Raw genomic sequence first — 23,990 nt, 5'->3', positions numbered from 1 at the left:
AAGAGGCAAGCACAAGTGTAGAGGGATTCTTAGTGCAGTATAGAAGAACAATTAGGGAACTATGCTCAGGTTTTTTTTTTTTTTTTTCCTTTTGTTTCTTTCCATTCTTCCTTCTTTCCTTCCTTTTCTTTCCCCCCTCTCCCTCCCTTCCTTAAGACTTACTTATTTGAGAGGGCGAGAGAGAGTGAACAAGTGGGGGACAGAGAGAGGGAATCTCAATCTTTCCTGCTGCGCAGACAGCTGGATGTGGGGCTTGATCCCAGGACCCTGGGGTCATGACCTGAACCCAAAGCAGAGGCCTTAACCCACTGAGCCACCCTGGTGCCCACCCCTCATGTGGTTTTCAATTAAGGCAGTTGCATTAGGAATGAAGAGGGGGAAGAGACAGAGAATATTTAGAAAGTAAAAATTGTAGGGAACAGCTGTGAAGGGAGCCTGTGACAGGTTTCTTTTCTTCCCTTAAAATAATTTTTTAGGGCGCCTGAGTGGCTCAGTGGGTTAAGCTGCTGCCTTCGGCTCAGGTCATGATCTCGGGGTCCTGGGATCGAGTCCCACATTGGGCTCTCTGCTCAGCAGGGAGCCTGCTTCCCTCTATCTCCCTCTCTGCCTGCCTCTCCATCTGCTTGTGATCTCTCTCTGTCAAATAAATAAATAAAATCTTAAAAAAAAATAATTTTTTAAAAATACAATTAACATAGAGGCACCTGGCTGGCCCAGTCAGTAGAGTGTGCGACTCTTGATCTTAGGGTCGTTGAGTTCAATCTCCATGTTGTGTGTCCAGATTACCCAAAAATAAAAAAAAATCTAAAAAAACCCCAACTAGGCATTTATCATAAATGGTTACCATCCTAACCATTTTTTAAGTCTATAGTTTGGTGAGATTAAGTATATCCACATTGTTGTGTAACCCTCACCATCTATCTTCAGAACTTTTTCATCTTCCCCAACTGAAATTCTGTCCCCATTAAACATTAATTCTTCCTCTTCCTCCTCCGACCCCTCGCAAACACCATTCTATTTCTGTCTCTATGAATCTGACTAATCTAGATACCTTATATAAGTGGAATCATACAATCCTTATCTTTTTGTGACTGGCTTATTTTTATATAGCTTATTTTATATAGCTTAATGTCCTTATTTTGTTGTTGATCTATAGTTTTTTTTTTTTTTTTAAAGATTTTATTTATTTATTTGACAGAGAGAGATCACAAGCAGGCAGAGAGGCAGGCAGAGAGAGAGGAGGAAGCAGGCTCCCTGCTGAGCAGAGAGCCCGATGTGGGACTCGATCCCAGGACCCCAAGATCATGACCTGAGCTGAAGGCAGCGGCTTAACCACTGAGCCACCCAGGCGCCCCGATCTATAGTTTTTTTTTAAGGATTTTATTTATTTGACATAGAAAGAGGGAACACAAGCAAGGGGAGTGTGAGAGGGAGAAGCAGGCTCCCCACTGAGCGGGGAGCCCGATGTGGGGCTGGATCCCAGGACCCCGGGATCACAACCTGAGCCAAAGGCAGACGCTTAACAGCTGAGCCACCCAGGCGCCCCTATAGGTTCTTTATATATTTTGGATACTATCCCCTCATCAAGATAGATCCTTTACAAATATTTCCTCACAATCTGTAAGGTGTCCTTTTCTTTTTTAGTAAGATTTTACCTATTTTTGAAAGAAAGGGTGAGGTCATTTGCTGAGCAAGAAGCACAACGTGGGCCTCAATCCCAGGACTCCAGGATCATGACCTGAGCCAAAGGCAGACTGAGCCACACTACTTTTTTTTTTTTTTTTTTTCCAAGTAATCTCTATATACAACATGGGGCTTGAATTTACCACCCTTCGATCAAGAGTCATATGCTCTTCTGACTGAGCCAGCCAGGCACTCCTCCATACTTTGTTGCCTATGCTTCTGGTATCACATAAAATCATCGGAAAATCAAAAGCATGAAGCTTTTCTCCTGTTTTCTTCTTAGAGTTTTATGGTTTTAGGTCTTACATTCTTTTGTAGTTAATTTCTCTATTTGGTATCCAGTAAGAATCCAACTTCATTCTATTCCATGTGGATATCCAGTCTTCCCAGCACCATCTGTTGCAGACTAGGTTTCTTTTTTATAGAACCAAATAGGCAACTGTGTCATTCATGAGCTGTGTTAACCGGGAAAACACAAAGGAAAATTTTGACAAGGCAGACAGATAATGGAAGTAATTTTGTAGATCTTGAAAAAAGATCAAACAAATTTAAGAGAAACCAAAGGGATGTTAAGGAGACTAAAGGACAAATGTGACTATGCATGAATGCCCACTGGAGTTATCAACTAGGTAACTTGAGAGCCATTTCGTGGAAAGCCATACTACTGTGGTCTGGAAAGAGAATGAACAGAGCTACCTCTTTCATAGATAAATCATGGGAACAAAGTTGGAGTGAAAAGAAATTTGCAGGATGATACATAGTGTACAGTTTTGCTTAAAGTTTTCAAAGTCTGTAGATCACTAAATGCTTTGGGTACATAAATATGTATTGAGAGAATATCAACTTATATACAGATATTATGAAACACTAGTTCATGACATTGGTATCTCTGAGGGAGGGAATTGGTCTGAGGAAGGATATAAAGGGGTCTCTGTACCTATCTGTATGGTTTAATTTCTAAAAAATAAAACAGCTGAATGACAGGTACACATACAGTTCTTACCTCATGTCCGAAGTTTACTTCCCAAATAAAAAGAAAATCTGCTAATGGAGAAACATGGAGAGACAGAGAGGCTAACTAAATTGGCCTACTGTTTTCTTTCCCCTTTAGAAATCAGAATGGTCATTCAGTAAATAACCAGTGTCTGTTTCACAGATTCTTAGCAAAATGCTTCTAACAGACCTATATGTTTTGGGGTTATCAGTTTTTTTTTTTTTTTTTTTAAGATTTTATTTATTTATTTGATAGATCACAAGTAGGCAAGAGAGGCAGACAGAGAGGGGGAAGCAGGCTCCCTGCTGAGCAGAGAGCCAGATGTGGGGCTTGATCCCAGGACCCTGGGATCACAGCCTGAGCTTAAGGCAGAGGCATTAGCCCACTGAGCCACCCAGGTGCCCCCCACTTTTTTTTAACAGATGAGGTCAGAGATTACTTAAAATATCATTGTTAAATAGTCTATTTAGGGGTGCCTGGGTGGCTCAGTTGGTTTAGCATCTGCCTACGGCTCAGGTCATGATCTTGGGCTCCTGGGATCAAGGCTCCCTGCTTAGCACCAAGTCTGCTTCTCCCTCTGACCCTCCCCTCCACTGGTCCTCTCTTTGCCTCTGCTCTCAAATAAATAAAATCTTTCAAAAAAAAAAAAAAAAAAAAAAAAAGGTCTACTGAGTATTTGAATAGAGACTTAATCATTTTAAGAATCAGGAAAGTAATTAAAAAATTTTGCTCATCCCATACATTCCCTAATTTGAGAACCAAGATTTTTATCATTCTGTGACAGAGAAAGTTAGTTGTACATTCCTTTTTTAAAAAAACTTTTTTTTAAGTATTTTGTCAGAGAAAGCAAGTGAGCAAGAGAGCATGCACAAGCAGGGGGAGCAGCAGGCAGAGAAGCAAGTTTCCTGTTGAGCAAGGAGCCTGACATGTAAGTTGATTCCAGGACCCTGGGATCATGACCTGTGCTGAAGGCAGATGCCTAACCAACCGAGCCACCCAGGAATCCCAGCCTTGAGAAGTTCTGTTCAGCAACTTAACTGTTCTACCCTGGTAAAATGGAAGCAGGTCATCAATCTCAGCCAGATGTCAACTTGTGGTTCTCCAGGTAGTCTACCACTTCTTACTAATACAGCCTACCACAATGAAAAGACCCTACTTAGAGAGTAGCTGTCTTTGGAGGAAGTCGTTTAATTTTTTTGGTCCTCAACTTTCACTCACATCTGTTAAAACACTATTCAAGGGCACCTGGCTGGCTCAGTCAGAGCAGCGTTATCACTGTTGACCTAGGGGTTTTGAGTTTTGAGCCTCAAGTTGGGTGAAGAGATTAAATAAACCCAAAAAAACCTGAATTCAGTAATAGAAATGGATAAACTTCTTTGGTCTCCAATGCCTTCTACCATGTTAGTCTGATCCATTCCCATCTTAATATTCCTTCCAGGTGTATTAACACTTATTTGTTTTAGGATTCTTACCTCTACGTTTACTTTTAGCCTTCCCATTTCCAAATTTTAGTCTTCTGCTTTTCCCCCAAACCATTTTCTAACAACCCAAACTCAGACGCTTTACTCTTCTCTTAGGACTTCTATGGAGTTATGTGTATTTTTCATTCACTGGCTAATCATTGTTTATTAGTTTGCCTCATTTTCCACTTACTGTCCTACCATAATTATGGCTACCCTAATCATAATTTATTTTGTACATTAAAATGTTGCTATAGTGTATGCCTGACAGCAGAGTGTTTATACTGTATACAACAGTCAAAAACTCCTTTCATGACATACCTCTGCATTTTGTACAAAGTGCAGTCTTTTCATCCATATTAATTATGCACCCTACCCTCTCCAACCCTGTACCAAGCTCCTACATATCAAGATGTACCCACTGTGAACTGCTTCCCAGAGGCCAGATGAGGTCATATATATCTATATATATTTTTTTTTTCAAGGACTGTAGGCCAGAAAAGAGGCTGATGATTATTAAATATAGAAGACGATTTGCTAACAGTTAACATGTGGGAAAGAATATGGAAAGGAGAAACTTTACATGTAAGTTGTATTCTCTTAAGACAAGGAAGTTCTAACAGACAGCCTAGTATAGTATCTTTAAGAGATGAAAGACTGACATCTTAAGTGAGGAATCTGCGGCACTAAACCTTCTCAAACTCAAGCTGAGGCCTTAAGGTAAATTACATGTTTTCATTTCTAGAGACTTCATGGTTTTTTTTTGGGGGGGGGGAGGGGGCAGGTGGGTAGAAGGAGGGAAAGGAGACCAAGCACCCACTAAGTTCATCCAACAAGAAGCCATAACTTTATTAATGATAGAAACAGTACAAATTTCAAACCAAGCTGCAGTTATTCTTTTGAAACACCAAAAAAAGGTCCTCGTTTTCAGATGGTTACATTGTTAATTCCTGTAAGAAAAGAGATCATTAGAAGTAGTTAAAGGCAAACTGGAATTCAGGTCCCTAAATATGAGGTAATTCAGAATAGGCTTTGGAATGAAGCTTCCTAAACTGGTTGATCTTAAGTATAGAAAATAAAGTCACCCCGAACTGGTCAGGGCTGAAGAAGTCAAGGAATAAAGGCTTTAACACTTACCATAATAGCATTTACAATATCATTGCTGTTGTTCTTCAGGGCTCTGACTGCCTTTGCTCTTGACACATTTGCTTGTGACATGACCAATTCTATGTCCTTAACCTCTACACCGGTTTCATCAACCTAAGAGAAGGAAGAAAAACACAATAACCCAAAGGCCAAGAAAAATTCTGGTAGTTCTTTGGAGACAGGAGTCTCTTAAATCTAGTTCTTAATATAACTCAGAAACTATTTAAGTCAATTGAGTTTGAGAGCCTAAAGCAATGTAGAACGCACCCATCAATACGAGATAATACTGGGTGCCTGGGTGGCTCAGTCAGTTAAGCATCTGCCTTTGGCTCAGGTCATGATCCTGGGGTCCTAGAATTGAACCCCAAGCAGCCCCAAGCTGCTTCTCCCTCTGCCTCTCTCTCATGGATAAATAACAAATTTGTATTACAAATAATAATACATTATATGTACTATTATAAATAAAATCTTAAACACAAAATACTATCTGGAGAGGATTAAAAGTATAAAAGATTTCCCTATATACCTCTTCCTCTTCACTCTCCTCTTGTACAGTTGGAGTCTGTGTGTTTTCTTGAATGTTTGAGACAGCTTCACCTTGAACTTTGAATTTCTCAGCAGCTGCCAGCTGTGCTTGCTGAGATAAATCCTCAATCTGCAGGGCAGAAAATACAGATTTATGTGACAAGATCAATCTGCAGTAAGTGAAAAATCATTTATATCTCTTCCAAACTCTCACTCTAAAGCTACTTCAGGTTAGCTTACTATATAGCTTTATATTATTTGCCCTAAGATTATGTTATCACTGTACAGAGAGAACTAGTTTAGATCTAAAGCAATGATTCTCAACTGGGAGGTAATTTTGTCATCCAGGGACATCTACCAAATGTCTGGAGATTTTTTTGATTATCGCATCTGGGCAGGATGCTGCTAAACATCTCTAACACTCAGGAAAGCAGCTCCCCCAACAAGGAATTAACTGACCTCAAATTACACACCAAAGAATTATCTAACTCTTGACTATCAATAGTGCTGAGGTTGAGAAACCCTGGTCTAGAGTACGCCCAAGAAAACTTTACCTTGGCTTCCCCAAAAACTATGTAGGTATCTGAAGCTGGGCTCTTGTAGACATCTGGTTTTGTGATGACAAAGAGAATATTCTTAGATTTCCTGATAGTGACTCTTGTAACTCCTGTAACCTGTCGAAGACCCAGTTTGGACATAGCCTAAGGAATAGAAAAGAACATGAGGTTTTCAACTTCTCTAGAAGCAGCTTCACAAGGGAGCCTAGGTGGCTCAGTTGGTTGAATGTCCAACTCTTGATTTTGGCTCTTATCTCAGGGTTGTGAGATTGAGCCCTACACATCAGGCTCTGCACTTAGCAGGGATTCTGCTTCTCCCTTTACCTCCTCCCCTGCTCCTGCACATATTCTCTCACCCCAATAAATAATATCTTAAAAAAAGAAGTAGCTTTAGGAAGTAAAGGACATAGTAATAACTATATCCAAAGTAAAGCCTTAACTGAGGGTTGCTGGAAGGGAAGGGGGTAGGGAGACGGGGTAACTGGGTTGACATTAAGGAGGGTACATGATGTAATGAGCACTGGGTATTAGAGAAGACTGATGAATTGGGGCGCCTGGGTGGCTTAGTTGGTTGGATGTCTGCCTTTGGCTCAGGTTGCGATCCTAGGACAGGATCGGGCCCCATATCGGGCTCCCTGAGTCTGCTTTTCCCTCTCCCTCTGACCCTCCTCCCGGCTTGTGTGGTCTCAAATAGATTTAAAAAAAAAAAAGAAAAAAGAAAAAAAAAGACTAATGAATCACTGACCTCTACTTCTGACACCAGTAATACATTAAATGTTAATTAAATTTAAATGAAAAAAAGTAACAAAACAAATGAAAACAAAGCAAAGCCTTTTCCTAGGCTAACCTGATATTACAGAATTGGCTTCCAGGACTCCTGATTTTTTTTTTTGCCATAGTAATTTCTATCACTATAAATATGATTCTACCATTACAGTTCCCCCTCTCTAAAGCTGCTTCATCAGAACCTTTAATCCTTGTTCATAACTTAAAAACTTACCTTCCGTGCCTTCTTTTCACTCCGGCTCTGTTTTGCTTTACTGACTGGTTCTTCGTCAATTTCAGCGGCTGCTGCCAGCTGAAGAAAAAAAACAGCTATGAGTAAACTGGTATATAAGGCCTAGATACTACAATCCCCATGAGGTTTTCCCTTTATGAAGGTTCACAGTTCCAAATACTGAAGTCAGCTTCTCTGATCAACCCTTGTCTTCAATGCTTCTTTGACCCAAGTACTCTGACCAGCAAGTAGGAGAACACCTACCTGGGCTTGTTGTGTGGTTGCCTGTGTGGAATCCTGTTCCTCAAGCTCTGGTACTGATTCATCACTGTCAGATTCTGTTCCAGACCCTGAGATGACAAATTTAACTTTTACTATTTTACAGGAGATTATAAGGAAAAGACACCTCACCACAGCCTATGTGGAATAGAGGTCACTGGCTTATGCTAGACCTCACAAAGTTAAATGTAAACCAACTGATTTGTATGAAGTCAGCTTGACAGCCTCCAACTCAGCCATAAACTAGTGTGTACACATCCATTAAAGACCCAGCCCCAGAAATAAGAGGTAATTACTAGTTATAGCCAAACAGTTTATAAAGAGTAACTGTTTCCTTTCTCTTAAGGTCTCCACTTGGCACAGGCCAACACTAAGGACCTACGTAACTCCAAATTCTACCCGATAGCCCAACCATCTCCACAAGGTTATGGCAGACAGATAGATTATCTCCAGATACATTTAAATGGAAAAAAACAAAAACAAAAACAAAAACAAAAAACCAGTAAGATCACACTGTGGAGGCAGACCAAGGAGGACACTTTCCCCTCATCCTTACACTGAGTTGGGGAAGGCCAGAAGCAGTTGTGTACACACATTTAGCCTTGTTTTCAAACCACTTACCCTAGCAATTTGGTTTCATCAACATAGCCTGAAGATTCTCAAAGATTGCCAACCTATAGTTCTAATAGTCACCTCTGTTAGAGCCTGTCCTGTGACCTCTCCCCTTTCCAAATATAATTCACATATTTTAAGTTCACCTCAATCAAAAGACCAAGCATCAATAAAGACTACTGAGAGAAAAAAGCAGACACCTGCACCATTCTCAGGCTAGGAAAAAAGTCTTGAAAAGGGAGTCCCCTGGGCACTGGTCATTACTGAATCTAAATCATGAAAAGAAATTAAAATACTTCTGTATTTCCCAACATTTTAGCAAATCCCAGGCCCAGGGACAAGGTTAGTTATGTGGTAGAGATTAGAGCAAATTAAAAGGTCTAATAGGTCGGTCTTGGTTTTCAATGTCAGATTATTCAGGTAAAAAGATGGCAGATCCAGGGTTAGCTTGGACCATATTATACAAGATGATACAAAACAGACTATCTGAGGTGATGAAAACCAAGATTGATTCACATTCCTAGAACTTTTGCATTTAAAACTATTGTTCTATGTTCTATGTCCAAACACAAGCAGATACACTGGAGAAAGCGGCGCATCCTAGGGTTAGTACGGTGGGTAGCCCCAGGAGGGGTGTGGGCGACACACCATGCACACAGCAAACCAAGGCAAATACCCTTGTTGTTCTTCAGAACAGGCTGCTTGGCAGAGGGGGTTGGGGCAGGGATCCCAGCAGGTTTGGGGGTGGGCATGTTGACGAGGACCGACTGGAAAGGCAGTCCCCCCGAGATTGGTTCCGGGGGAATCAGAGGCGGCAGCTCATCCTCATCAGCAGGGGCTGAGGGCTTACAGGGTGATTCCAGCACCAGCCCAGGTGAGGATGGCAGAATTTGCTGTTTAGGAAGCAGAGGGGGAACTGGGGAGGGAGTGAGAGGCAGAGAGACTGATGGGGTGGGTGCTGGAGGGATAGATGCTGATCCAGCTTTAGGAAGGATCTTCTCAGAGCAAACTGTTGCTGGAGGAGTAGATGTCACAGACCCAAGAGGAAGAGTCAAAGGGCTCTTTGGGAAATGGGCAGAATCTTTGCTTTTTAATGGAGAAACAGGGAGCGTTTTGGGAGCAGAGACTGTCAGTGGGGCTGGAGCCATTGTAGGAAGGGGTCCTTTAGTACCATTCTTAGCTGAAGGATCTGGGCACACAGGAGGTGAAGTAGCAGAACTCTTCTTGGCCAGTGGACCTTTCTCAGAGGGAGCTGTGACAACTGGTATACTTTCTGGAGCTGGGGCAACAAGTCCTGCTTTGAGAGCTGTGGAGCCTTTCTTTACTGGTAGGCCTTTAGAAGCCAGAGGGGCAATGGACTCCAGGGCACATGTGACTGAAACTGGAGAGGTAGGGGCCTCTCTGGGGGAGGGAGGACTCTCAGATGAGGGAGTGGGGGTGCCTTTGGATGGGGTAGCCTGGGCTCTCTTGGGGGATGGAGTTCCTCCTGGGATTCTTTTGGAGGATGAAGTTGCTGAGGTCCCTTTTGGGGCTGGAGCTGCTGGAGACTCTTTGGAGGAAGGAGTCACAGCTGGCCCCTTGGGAGATGGGGTTCCTGGAGCCCCTTTGGGGGTTGGAGTTTCCAGAGACTCTTTGGGGGAAGGAGTCACAGCTGAGGGAGTAAGGGACCCTTTGAGAGATGGGGCACCTGGGGCTTTTTTTGAGGAAGGAGCAACAGCTGGGGGATTGGAAGTCTCTTTAGGGGATAGGGTTGCTGGGCCCCCTTTGGGGGAGGGAGGAGCCACAGGTGGGGCAGTGGGGGGCCCTTTGGGAGGTGGAGTAGCTGGGGCTCTTTTGGGGGCTGGAGTTGCTTGAGACTCTTTAGGGGAGGGAAGAGCTACAGTGAGGGTCCCTTTCGGAGGCTGGGTAGCTGGGGACTCTCTGGGGGAGGAAGGGGCCCTGGTTGGGGGAGTGGAAGTCTCTTTTGGGGATGGGGTTGCTTGGCCCCCTTTAGGAGATGGAGTTGCTGGAGCTCTTCTGGAGCCTGGAGCTGCTTGGGACTTTTTGGGAGAGGGAGGAGCCACAGCTGGGGGAGTGGAGACCCCTCTGGGAGGTGGGGTAGCTGGAACTCTTTTGGGGACTGAAGTTGCTTCAGACTCTTTGGGTGAGGAAGTTGGTTGGCCCCCTTTGGGAGATGGAGTTGCTTGGGACTCTTTGGAAGAGGAATGAGCTGTAACTTGGGGGTTAGAGGCCCCTCTGGGAGGTTGGGTAGCTGGGGAGTCTTTGGGGGAGGAGGGAGTCATACCTAGGGGAATGGAGGTCTCTTTAGCAGATGGGGTTGCTGGGCCCCCTTTGGGGGAGGGAGGAGAAATAGATGGGGCAGTGGGGGGCCCTTTGGGAGAGGAAGGAGTCACAGCTGGGGGAATGGTCTCTTTAGCAGATAGGGTAGCTGCGGCCCCTTTGGGGGAGGGAGGAGCCGCAGATAGGGCAGTGGGGGGCCCTTTGGGAGATGGAGTAGTTGGGGCTCTTTTGGGAGATTGGGTAGGTGGGCACTCTTTGCGGGAGGAAGGAGCCACAGCTGGGGGAGTGGAGTTCTCTTTAGGGGATGGGGTTGTTGGGCCCCCTTTGGGGAATGGAGTGGTTGAGGCTCTTTTGGGAGACTGGGTAGCTGGGCACTCTATGGGAGTTGCCTGAGGCCCTTTGAGGGAGGAAGGAGGAACTACAGGTGGGGCAGTGGGGGCCCCTTTGGGAGATGGAGTAGTTAGGGCTCTTTTGGGAGACTGGGTAGCTGGGCACTCTTTCTGGGAGGAAGAAGCCACAGCTGGGGGAGTGGAGGTCTCTTTAGGGGATGGGGTTGCTGGGCTCCCTTTGGGGGAAGGAGGAGCTACAGGTGGGGCAGTGGGGGCCCCTTTGGGAGATGGAGTAGTTAGGGCTCTTTTGGGAGACTGGGTAGCTGGGCACTCTTTCCGTGAAGAAGAAGCCACAGCTGGGGGAGAGGAGGTCTCTTTAGGGGATGGGGTTGCTGGGCCCCCTTTGAGAGAGGGAGGAGTCACAGCTGGGGGAGCAGAGGTTTCCTTAGGGGATGGAGTTGCTGGGCCCCCTTTGGGAGTGGGAGGAGCCACAGCTGGGGCAGTGGGGGTCCCTTTGGGGGCTGGAGTTGCCTGAGACTCCTTGGGAGCTTGGGAGGTGGGGGCCTCTCTGGGAGGTTGGGTAGGTGGGGACTTTTTGGGAGAGGAAGGAGTCATAGTTGGCGGAGTGGAGGCCTCTTTAGGGGATGGGGTTGCTGTGTCCCCTTTGGGAGGTGGAGTCATTGGGGTTCTTTTGGGGGCTGGAGTTGCCTGAGACCCTTTGGGGGAGGGAGGACTCACAGCTGGGGGAGTGGAGGTCTCTTTAGGGAATGGGGTTGCTTGGCCCCCTTTGGGGGAGGGAGGAGCCACAGGTGGGGCAGTGGGGGGCCCTTTGGGAGATGGAGCAGCTGGGGCTCTTTTGGGGGCTGGAGTTGCTTGGGACTCTTTGGGAGAGGGAGGGGCCACAGCTTGGGGGTTGGGGGTCCCTCTGGGGGAGGAAGGAGTCACTGCTGGAGTGGAGGACTCTTTAGGAGATGGAGCTGCTGGGTCCCCTTTGGGGGATGAAGGAGCCACAGCTGAGGCAGTGGGGGTCCCTTTGGGAGATGGAGTAGCTGGGGCTCTTTTGGGGGCTGGAGCTGCTTGTGACTTTCTGGAGGATGAAGTTCCTGGGGCTCCTTTGGGGGAGGAAGGAACCATAGCTGGGGGAGTGAAGGCCTCTTTGGGAGGTGGGGTATCTGGGGTCTCTTTGGGGCAAAGAGTGGGGGAATGCTTCTTGGCCAGTGACTCTTTAGGGACTTGAGAAGAAAGATTGGCCTCTGGAAGAAAGGACGCTTCAACTGGAGAAATAGGGGAGGAGTGATTTCCAGCAGAAATATCAGGGATAGCAGGAACACTTTTCGAAAGAGGAGAAAGAGTTAAGGTAGTAGGAGGAGCTGAACCCTTCTTGGTTGGACGTCTTTTAGTTTGAGGAGACACACTAGTCCCTAAAGGAGATGGAGAGTCAGCTAAGTAAGTCCCTTTCGAAGATGCATTAACAGAAGCACAAGCACCAGAGTCCTTGGTTGGGTGCCCTTCAGGAGAGGAAGCCACAGGTGCCAATGCTGAGGTATGAGAAATACCGTGAACTTTCTTTGTACCTTGAGGATGGAGAGAGGGAAAGGGCTCAGACTTGGGAATTTCTGGGGCTAGTGCTATGGCAGCTGGAAAAGCAGAAACATTCTGGGGGGATAGAGTCACAGCTGGAGCCACAGGGCAACTTTCAGAGACTGGAGGAACCACAGGTAAAGTAAGAGTGGAACTACCCTTCTTACCTGGATGGCTTTTATGAGATAAAGAGACATCTAGAAAAGGACTGGCTGTAGTGGAGGTACCTTTGGTAACTGCAGGAGCCACTTCCGCAGTAGCAACATGTTCCAGAGGAAATGTAGCTATGCTTGGGGTGGTGAGAGAACTTTTGAGAGGCAGACTACTGGGGTCTGTCTTGATTATAGAGGCTGGGGAGTTAACACTCAGAGGAGAAGAAGCAGTACTTGCTGACATAACTACAGGGAGAGGCTCTACAAGGCTTACCTTTGCTAAGGAGGCTTCAGGAGAAAGAGCTATCTCCAGAGATGATGATATACTTTGGGGAGAGGGGGGATTTTTGGGAGTTGCCAGTACTAATGGTATTAGAGTCAAGTCTTTCTTGGTAGGGAGTCCTGCCTGTTCTGGTGACACAGGGACTCCAAGAGGAGAAGGAAGTTCAGTTTGGATATTTCCTTGTTTTGGTAACTTTACCAATGCTGATGTAGGGAGACCTTTGGAGTTCTCAGAGACTGAGAGAGGAGGGGGGACTGGTATTCCCCCCAGAGGGGTTACTTGAGGAGTAGAAAGCTCTTTGGGAGCCCCAGGAGCCATAACCGAGGCAGTGCGGGAAGCTGAGTCCTTACTACTTATGGGATCTGATGAAACTGGAGGAGACATGCAAGTAGCTACCTCAAGGGTAGTAGGTGTCGCAGAAATTGTGGAGGGGTTAGTCATAACGAATGGGATGGTTCCAACAGAAGAAACAGGAGCTTCTTTTAAGCTTGGACTCCCTGGAGGAGGAGGAATTTGGGTCACCAAAGGCTGACGAGGAGTGGCAGTAGGAGAGCCTTTCAGAATGAGACAGGCTGTAGGAGATAATGGAGAAGAGGTGGCTACGTTTGATGAGCCAGGACTGAAGGAAGCTATGCCAGTGACAGCAGGGGGGTCTTTCTCAATAGAAAGAGCCAGAGGGGAAGCTGGAGCCCCCGAAGTAGGAGCCACCTCATTTCTGGAGGAAAGTGGAGGAATTACAGATCTCTGAGAAGGGTAAGAGGCCCCAATGGGAGAATGAGCTGCAGAAATGGCATCCACTTTAGGATGTGACAGAACATTAGGATCTGTTTGACCTAAGGGTCGAACAGGAGAATCAAGAGAACCCTGATGTAAAGGTGCTAGATGAGAGCCCAGAGAAGTGAGGAAAACTGGAGTGACACTGGGAGCCACAGATACAGACTGGGTTGAAAGAGGTAATGTAGCAGGTGAATTAAGGGGCCCCTTTATGCTGAGGCTTTCAGGGTTTTGTGGAGAAGTCAGAGCTGAGGAAACAGGGATACCTTTGAACTGAGGGGGAGTGATGGCTGGGGGAGTGGTGGGTGGCATTTGAGGACATGTGGCTGCTCCAGACTGAATAGAGGCCAAGGGAGTTCCAAGATGGGAAGGAACAGCACTGACTATACCTGGAGGGATAGAGGTACCTTTTAGATTAGGGCCTACTTGCATGGGAATTTGAATAGAAGAGGTCTTTGGTTCTGAGGAAACAATGGGAGTTGACAGAGATGTTACTGACCCTGACTCAGCCCCAGCAATCAAAGGAGGTGAATTAAGAGGGTTAAGTGGATAAGCCGAGCTCTTCTGAACTGAGTGGGGAGCCAAGGCCACCAGAGCCAAGGGAGCTGAAGAGGAATGGGCATCTTTCACAACTGGAGTTATCATGGGAGAGGCCAGAGCTAAGGCAGCTGGGGAGATGGGAGGCCCTATTAGGTTTGGTAGGAAAACTGGGGTGTCAGTGGGGGAAGGGGCAACTCCCAAAGGAAGGATTGTTCCAGAGGGTGATTGAGGAAAAGGAGCTTCAAAGGGGGTTGAGACAACACTAGAGGGAGGAAGGAATGGGGAAGCCTGGTTAGGGGTTGCCAGAGGGCATTGTTGGGGGGCCATGGAGCAAGGAGGGGGTAGGGTAGATTCAGGCTGCCTTGAGGCAGCAGTGACACTCAAGGCTGAAGACACAGGAAGCACAGCTGGAGGAGAAAAGCAAAAAAGGGGATAAAGAAGGAAAGGGAAGGAAAAAAACAAAGGTGAGTTATGCAGCCCAAGTTTGTACAACATGCCTCACAGGAAACACGGAATTTTTAATCCGAGAATGAAAGTCACCGCACAGGATTAGACAAAGGTGACAGGCAACAGCAACCTTCCCCAAATATACTTCAGTGGTCGATTAAGAATATATCCCTCTCCCCATCTCCCACATTTCCCAAGTTCTACCCCCCCCACAAGCAAACTATTTTAAGGTGGAGATAATAGTCTAAGTAGCCTATTAGTCTCTAAATGGGGAGCACAGGCCTAGGAGTGGGTTGGGAACAGCATGCTTCCACCCTTTCCCAGATATGCCCTCCCTTCCCTCCTTGAATGAACCCAAAGTCTTTCTTACAGGCCATAGAATACCAGTAGAATGGATGTTCTACTGTCAAGGATCATGAACTAACTGAAACAGATACTGAAAATTGGAACAAGGCAGGCAGTGATGGTGATAATAATGGGGAGCCGGAACTGAATGAAAAACAAAAACAAAAAAACAACCCTCCCCTCACCCTTGCAACAAACCAAGTCTTTTTATGCTCAGGCTTTCACTAGGTCAAGAAAAGCCTGACTCTTAGAATAAAGTGGCTCAGTGGGTTAAAGCCTCTGCCTTCAGCTCAGGTCATGATCCCAGGGTCCTAGGATCGAGCCCCACATCGGGATCTCTGCTCAGCAGGGAGCCCGTTTCCCGGGCTCACTCTCTGCCTGCCTCTCTGCCTACTTGTGGTCTCTGTTAAATGAATAAATAAAATCTTAAAAGAATTAAGTTTTAGGAAGGTGGTGTTGACATACAATTCTGTGTGAAGTATTAAATACTAAGTCACTTTGCCTCCCTATGCCTCAGTTCACCTACTGACCCCAAAGAAACAAAAAACCAACCACAAATGGGTTGTACTTCATAAAGTCCACACACCTTCCTAGGTATTGTTAGCTCTTCAGACATCAATTTAAGATGAATTACACTGCTAGGGAGAGAGCTTAGTCACAAGTGTAGGGGCTGTATTATGAAACTGTAGGCCAACTTGTTAAACCAGACTGTGGTTCTATTTTGGAAGTAGGGAATTGGAGTGGAGAATACACTGGCTTTCCATCCCTTAATCTGGATAAGTATGTCATTCTGCCAAAATAGACCAATGTTCAGCACTACAGTAAAGCTCAGTAAGATTTCCTGAATGATAAAAATTCACAATTTAGGGGCGCCTGGGTGGCTCAGTGGGTTAAAGCCTCTGCCTTCGGCTCAGGTCATGATTCCAGGGTTCTGGGATCGAGCCCTGCATCGGGCTCTCTGCTCAGCAGGGAGCCTGCTTCCCCATCTCTCTCTACCTGCCTCTCTGCCTACTTGTGATCTGTCTGTCAAATAAATAAATAAAATCTTAAAAAAAAAAATTCAAAATTTATTCAACCACTAATTCTAGTTAGAGTATCCAACTCCAGAAAGGACAGGTGGCTCAACCAGGTTTTCCTGGAGAGTTGCTAGGTCAAAATCTCACGATTAAAGGGCAAATGCCTCCAAACATATGAATCAGAATTTGAAACTTAGAATGTTTTCCTCTGACTGGACTTCCAAGATGGTTAGTTAAAGCCCAATTTACATGCTTTAGATACCATAACCAACTCCTTGGGCTCATCTTCACATTCGTTGTAAGAACTACCTAATTAAGAAAAAATTTAGCGTTTTACCACTGGCCCTCCCTTAATATTACTAAACCTACTGTGCAAGCTCTAACTATTCAGAAATAAGCTTAACAGCACTAAGGATAACTTCAGAAGGAAATGGCATGAAGCTTGAAACAAATTCATCTAAATTTCAGTCTCCACATTTGTAAAATCAAGTTGTTCAATAAGGTTTTGATTAGTATTGAATTATACGATCTTTTAGAGATCAGTCCTTTATTCCCGCTTTCCATTAAGTCCCCTGTACCTCAAGGATTTCGTATAGCTTGTTCACTAGCTTAGAGGTCCCTTCCTTTTTTCTTTTCTAGCAGCTGTATTAATCCCCTCAGCTGCTAAAATCAGACAGGTGGGGAGAGAGAACCTCAATGCTTTCAACTATAAACAACTCTATTTTAAGTCCAGAAGGGGAAAGGAATTGCTTAAGTGACAGGTGGGGTTTAAAAAAAAAAAAAAAAGTTTATAGTAAGAAAAAGTGAGGATGGAAGTTACGGCCTGAAGATTCTCTTCATTTATTTCAGCACAACTGACACAGCAAGAACATCATTAAATTTTTTTTCACTACACCCTCTCAAGTTTTCTAGAGAAGTATTTTAATGAGAATTTGAAACCTGCCCTTATACTATGTTTATGTCCATTTATTTCAAAGCTGAAGAGCAGTCAAAGGAAAACTTTATTTCAATCTTCGGTTCTGGGCAAGCTGTTGATTCCAGCACACTATAAACATCTTAGTACCAACCGATAAAATAAGTGAACCAACCCAGCAGGGCCCTGCGGCCCAGGAGGACACATTTACCACCAGCACACATCTCATCCAGACATGTGATGAAGGCACAATGCCAAGCTCTGCCATCTAAAACCTTGATGCAACTTGCTGGCTGCATCTTCTCAAAGCTCAGGTCTCCTTGGCCTGCAAGTGTGTCATCCAGTTCCAATAGGTAAGAATCACCAAGCCCCCTCCCTGCTCAGTTTTACTGAGTTGAGGGCTCTCCGGTATGACCTATGAGGTAGTTGCCATAACCTACAATGCAGGCCTGGGAGCTTTTTATGCTCTCCGATCTTAAATATACTCTTTATAGTCCATTCCTTAATGAAGTCCCTCCAGGACGGCAGTTAGTATCACGGATTATCCTCCCTGGTAAAGCTACAGCCATCTTTAATGAGTTAACTCTGAAAAAACCAAGGGTATTCCATGTGCCATTTTACCCACCAAATGGTCTTAGGGTCAGTCTTAAAATTTTAATGAACAGTAAGGGGACTAGGGGAACCTACCTGTCTCAGCCTGGGGCTGTGGCAACTCCTGCTCTGTAGCAGGGACGGTTTCTGTGGCTTCACCAGGCATTTCTGAAGGGAATAAAAAGGAGGCCTGAATTGACTGGGATCCGTTCTGCTGCCCAACCCAGAGTCAAATATTCTTAAAAACTCTGCGAAGGGCTGTTAAGGGAAAAAAAAAAATTACGAGGATGTTTCAGGACAATCCTCCCCAAAGCAACTGGAATAGGTAAGAAATAAGACGTGACTCTCAAATCTCGCATCAAGCGAATCACCTTCTACCTCTCTTCACTCCGCAGAGAACGAACCTTCAGTGGTCAAGGGGTTCCTTTTATTCTACACTCCAAATCCCACAGAGGCAACACTCAGCACTGCGTTCTCAACCCCAGGGAGAGGATCCCGATTTGGCTCCCGACCGCGGGTGACTTCAGACGCTAGCCTGCACCACCTCCTACACTCACGCCGCCTGGGCTGGGACCACCAGGTCTCCCGTTTGCCGGACTTTCGGGAACCAGGAGGGGAAAGAGAGTGCCTAAAGTCCCAACACTCGCTTGTCACAATTAAGAACGGCGTGTGTGTGTGTGCGCGCGCGCGGGGGTGGGGGTGTTCCAAGGCTGTGACCCCCTTAACCTCCTTTGGGTTCTCGTGAAGCCGTTCCCAACACCACACACACTCCGCTTCCGCCCCCCACACCGCAACGGCTCTATGTCGCCAGCCTTGTCCTTCAGGCGCGGCAGGCGGCCCTTCTGCCCTGCTTTTGCCAGGACATCAACCGCAGACCCCATTTTGTCCGGAGGCCCCAAGGCCACACTTCCCAGGGCCAAGTAGGAACCCAGCAGCCCCATAAAGCCTCCAACTCCCCTTAGCTCCTAGTCTCTGGGGCGGCTTAGTCCGCAAGAAAGGAGGATGGCTGCGGATAGAGAGTTGCGGCGAAGACAGGACTTACTGTGCGGGGAACGCGGAACCAAGATGGCGGCAGAAAGAGAGCGAGCGAGAGCGTGACCCACGCCTGTTGCAGAAGGAAGCCTGGCGGAGGGGGCGGGACTAGAATCCGATTCCGGGTCAGGAGCTGCCGACAGTCACTTCCTTTGAGTGACCCGTCCTACTGTTCCCGGACGGGGGTGGTGACGAGGTCTAAATAAGGGTAAGAATTCGGAACAGGACGCGCTGGCTTGGCAGAAACCTTAACCTCGAGCCGTGCACTCCTTAGATAGCCGACCCCTTTCCGTCCCCTGAGTCGAGGCATTTTTGATACCCGAAAGGAAAGTGTAGTGAGAGAAGCAGCCACTGCGGTAGTAGTAGGCACAGCGGTATTATAGTGACTATTTGATTTCCCTTTTTCAACTAATGCAGGGAAATAGGAGATACTAAATAATATTGAACGCCACAGATTGTAGTCACATCTTTGTAAAATAGCAGTGACTGAGGTTAGCCCTCAATTATTTTATTTTTGGAATACACAATTTAGATCGATGTTGAAACTATTAGATTACACTCCTCAGAGAAAAGCACATAGGCATATATACAATTCTTTTTGTCTGCTGTTTTGGGCAAATAGATATCCTGAAACTCATCCATGCTAGTAGTCCCAGACCCCAAGTTAAGAACTCTTGCTTTACACTGTAATATTCCTGAGAGTAGAATGTAAATTCAGTGGTTTGTTAGTGAAAAGGCCATGGGTCCTGATCCCCTTGCCCTCTCAGCCCTGCAAAAAGACTCAACAAATAGATTACCTAAACCAGCAAAACTATTTGAACTAAAGGCTTTAGGACAATTGTGGCTGCCTTTTAAGGGAAGCAGTGACGTTATGCTCTAAAAACTATTTTGAAGTGAGGATTAGTGAATTAGGATTAAATGAAATAGAGTTTACCAGGAATGAGAAATTCTGAAAATTTTTTCAGATAGGGGAGGCAATATTGTGGAATGATTATGAACTCTGGGGGCGCCTGGGTGGCTCAGTGGGTTAAAGCCTCTGCCTTCGGCTCTGGTCATGTTCCCGGGGTCCTGGGATGGAGCCCCATATCGGCCTCTCTGCTCAGCAGGGAGCCTGCTTCCTCCTCTCCCTCTCTGCCTGCCTCTCTTCTACTTGTGATCTCTGTCAAATAAATAAATAAAATCTTAAAAAAAAAAAAAAAAAAGAACATGAACTCTGTAAGGGTGCCTGGCTTGCTTAGTTGGAAGTGCATGCAATTCTTGGTCTCAGGTTCATGAGTTCAAGCCCTATGCTGGGTGTAGAGATCACTTAAATAAACTTAAAACACATACACACAGAACCTGGACTCTAGCTATACTTGTCTGAATCACAGCTTTGTCACCTCATACTGACCTTGGGCAATTTAATTAACCCCTTTGTGCCTCAGTTTCCCCATCTAAAAATGGGGATATAGTAGCTACTTGATAGGATTGTTAGGAAGATTGGTAATATATGTACATTACTTGGAAAGTGCTTACTATTATTTTTTCTAAGTAAATGTGTGATTTGGAAGATTTGTCAGCACAGTCCATTTAACTTCAGAAGAAAGAGCCAGCAATAGCCAATCATCTTCATAGACAAGTAAAGCTATTTTGACCATTTCACTTTCTTTTCCATCAAGCCCACTGACTCTTCTCTCTGTTGTTAATGACTAAGGAAGGATGTATTTTCTTTCTTTGGATTTTTTTTTTTTTTTTTTTTATTTGATAGAGATCACAAGTAGGCAGAGAGGCAGGCAGAGAGAGAGGAAGGGAAGCAGACTCCCCGCCAAGCAGAGAGCCCGATGCGGGGCTCGATCCCAGGCCCCTGGGATCATGACCTGAGCCGAAGGCAGAGGCTTTAACCCGCTGAGCCACCCAGGCGCCCCTCTTTGGATTTTTTTTATAAATTGGGCAAGTTTGGAGATGGAAGTCAGTTCTGTGACCTTTGTTTCTACAATTCTCACAAATGGATGAGTTGCTAAAATCAGAGAATAGGGAAGTCAGTGGTCTTTGAGCATGTTTCTGCTGTCTTCAAGAACCAAATATTTATTTTGGAAAAAAAGAAGACTTAATTTTTTTAAAATTAAGTTTTTATTTAAATTCCAGTTAGCGTACAGTGCAAAAACATTTATTTATTTATATTTTTAAAAGATTTTATTTATTTATTTGACAGATAAGACAAGCAGGCAGAGAGGCAGGCGGTTGAGGGGGGGAAGCAAGTTCCCTGCTGAGCAGAGAGCCCAATGTGGGGCTCGATCCCAGGACCCTGGGATCATGACCTGAGCTGAAGGCAGAGGCTTTAACCCACTGAGCCACCCAGGTGCCCCCATTTATTTATTTTTTAGTTTTTAATTTTTTTAAAGATTTTATTTATTTATTTGAGAGAGCATGAGAAGGGGAAGAGTCAACGAGAGAAGCAGACTCCCTGCTGAGCGGGGAGCCTGATGTGGGACTCGATCCTGGGACTCCAGGATCATGACCTGACCGAAGGCAATCACTTAACCAATTGAGCCAAGTAGGTGTCCCCATTTATTTATTTTTTTAAAAATATTTTATTTATTTTACAGAGAGACGGCGAGAGAGGGAACACAAGCAGGCATAGTGGGAGAGGGAGAAGCAGGCTTTCCACTGAGCAAGGAGCCCGACTTGGGGCTCAATCCCAGAACCCCGGGATCATGACCCGATCTGAAGGCAGACACTCAATGACTGAGCCACCCAGGTGCCCCCAAACATTTATACTTTTACATGAGTACAATATGTTACGCTTTATCCAAGAGCTTTAATATTAAAGCATTAAAATACTTTAATGGTAGGCATATTGGAAGCATGAAACATCTCTTTTTGAAAGCATAATACCAGTCTTTATATTCTGGTTTTGAGTTCTTAAGGTAGACTGAGTCTTTAGTAATTTTGTATTCAGGAATTTTAACTGACCCACTGTTTTCCAAACCTAAAAACTGAACAATACATAGTAAATAGAGACTCAAATGAGCAATTTTGCACAATGGTCTTTAATATTTTTTCTTAAACAATTAGAAAAGAGAAGGAAATGCGAGGCATTGCCGTGTGTTGACTGCATTGTAAAGTGTTTTATATATATAAACCAAAAGATTAAAAAAAAAGAAAAGACTGTATGGCTAAAGAGAAAACAATGTTAAAGGAAACGCAAAGGAAAGAAAATAAAGTCATAGAAAACACCAACCTGATAGCTTGACTTCTCAGTGTTTCTCAGAAGATGAACTATATTCCAGAATGACTGTTTTGTTTAGACTGGTTGTAAAACCAGGCAAAAGAAATCTGACACTTTCAGAAAAAACAAAAACTAAAATCAACCTATGGAAGAAACAAAACCTTTAAAATTAAGTATCTGGAAATGTAGAAAGGGAAGTGTTTTGACAAATAAAACAGGTTTTATGTTGGTGAAATTGGTTATTCTAAGCTGCTGCTTTATGGTGCAGACTAACCCAATTGTTCTCTGAGGAAAAAAGTCAGGAGCTACAAATGCAACACTTGTTAAAAAGTACTCTACTGGTGGGGCGCCTGGGTGGCTCAGTGGGTTAAGCCTCTTCCTTCAGCACAGGTCATGATCTCAGGGTTCTGGGATGGAGTCCCTCATCTGGCTCTCTGCTCAGCAGGGAGCCTGCTTCCTCCTCTCTCTCTCTCTGCCTACTTGTGATCTCTCTTTGTCAAATAATTAAAAAAAAAAAAAATACTCTACTGGGGCTCCTGAGTGGCTCAGTGGGTTAAAGCCTCTGCCTTCAGCTCAGGTCATGATCCCAGGGTCCTGGGATAGAGCTCTACATCGGGCTCTCTGCTCCACAGAGAGCCTGCTTCCCCCTCTCTGCCTGCCTCTCTGCCTGTCAAATAAATAAAATCTTAAAAAAAAAAAAAAAAAAAAGTTAAAACACCATTAAAAAAAAAGTACTCTACTATCCCCTACTGTAATCTAGTAACTCATATGTTTTGAATTGAAGTTTGGTATGTTTAGATGCCCAGTTTAAAATGATTTTTAAAGGGCGCCTGGGTGGGTGGCTCAGTGGGTTAAGCCTCTGCCTTTGGCTCAGGTCATGCATGATCCCAGGGTCCTGGGATGGAGCACCCGCATTGGGCTCTCTGCTAAGCAGGGAGCCTGTTTCCCCCTTTCTCTCTGCCTGGTTGTGATCTCTCTCTCTCTGTTAAATGAATAAATAAAATATTAAAAAAATATTTTTAAGGGGTGCTTGGGTGGCTCAATGGGTTAAATAAAGCCTCTGCCTTCAGCTCAGGTCATGATCCCAGGGTCTTGGGATTGAGCCCTGCATCAGGCTCTCTGCTCAGCAGGAAGCCTTTTTCCTTCCCCCTACCCCCCATCCCCCCTGCCTCTTTGCCTACTTGTGAACTCTGTCAAAAAGAAAAAAAAAAAAAATCTTAAAAAAAAAAAAAGATTTTTAAAAGACAGGCAGTGGGGTGTGGCCTGACCAATAAAAATATCAGTAAGTAAAATTAGAAGTGTCAGAATACACACTCCAGGTATAAATGTCTAAGACTTAAGGACAAAGCTCTCATGTACCTACAATATTCAGTCCAGAAATAAGGCTATATCCAGTGAGCTGAGATTAAAGTTTTGAGCATATTATTATTGCTCACTTGCCTCTACATATGGCAACTGGTAGAAGTATACCAAAATATATATGGCAACTGGTAAAAGGTATATCAAAAAATCTTAGAATTATCTTTGTATAATTAGTTTTTTAATTTTTTCATTATTTTTAAATTTTTAAAAAAGATTTTATTTATTTATTTGACACAGAGAGAGAGAGATCACAGTAGGCAGAGAGGTAGGCAGAGAAAGAGGGGGAAGCAGGCTCCCTACTGGGCAGAGAGCCTGATGCGGGGCTTGATCCTAGGACCCTGAGATCATGACCTGAGCTGAAGGCAGAGGCTTTAACCCACTGAGCCACCCAGGCGCCCCTATTAGGGTCTTTTTTTTTTTTTTTTAAAGATTTTATTTATTTATTTGACAGAGAGAGTTCACAGTAGACAGAGAGGTAGGCAGAGAGAGGGAAACAGGATCCCTGCTGAGCAGAGATCCCGATGCGGGACTCGATCCCAGGATCCTGAGATCATGACCTGAGCCGAAGGCAGCGGCTTAGCCCACTGAGCCACCCAGGCGCCCTTTTTTTAAGATTTTACTTATTTTTGACAGAGAGCACCCACAAGTAGGGGAGCAGCAGGCAGAGAGCGAGAAACAGGCTCTCCACTGAGCAGCGAACCCAGGACCCTGGGATTATGACCTGAACTGATGGCAGCCGCTTAACTGACTGAGCCACCCAGGAGCCCATATAATATTAACTTTTACAAAATATATCTGCTATTCACTTATTCCTCCCATTATTGCTGCTTCCAGAAACCTGGACATTCTCCTTTGGTGGCCTCAGGAATCTTTTCAACATAATA

The 23,990-nt window shown here is 45.0% G+C and overlaps 1 protein-coding gene across 2 annotated transcripts; it reads right to left on the bottom strand.

The window, feature by feature from the left end:
• Nucleotides 1-5,034: 5,034 nt before the first annotated feature.
• On the bottom strand, nucleotides 5,035-18,688 carry NACA (nascent polypeptide associated complex subunit alpha). 2 transcript variants are annotated; one of them, XM_059184903.1, is made up of 7 exons: nucleotides 18,547-18,688; nucleotides 17,601-17,672; nucleotides 7,627-7,712; nucleotides 7,366-7,443; nucleotides 6,363-6,509; nucleotides 5,810-5,938; nucleotides 5,035-5,397 (listed from the first exon to the last, which is right to left on the bottom strand). In XM_059184903.1, exons 2-7 carry the CDS (start codon nucleotides 17,668-17,670, stop codon nucleotides 5,248-5,250), a joined length of 660 nt encoding a protein of 219 aa, XP_059040886.1. In that variant the 5' UTR covers nucleotides 17,671-17,672; nucleotides 18,547-18,688; the 3' UTR covers nucleotides 5,035-5,247. The 2 variants fall into 2 exon arrangements, with proteins under 2 accessions (XP_059040886.1, XP_059040884.1); XM_059184901.1 differs by having other exon boundaries at nucleotides 17,601-17,762; nucleotides 18,547-18,666.
• Between the last annotated feature and the right edge of the window lie 5,302 nt (nucleotides 18,689-23,990).

The sequence above is a fragment of the Mustela lutreola genome, chromosome 8 (genome assembly GCF_030435805.1).
Source record: "Mustela lutreola isolate mMusLut2 chromosome 8, mMusLut2.pri, whole genome shotgun sequence".
Lineage (NCBI taxonomy): Eukaryota > Metazoa > Chordata > Mammalia > Carnivora > Mustelidae > Mustela > Mustela lutreola.
This window is presented reverse-complemented; position numbering and strand designations above follow the sequence as displayed.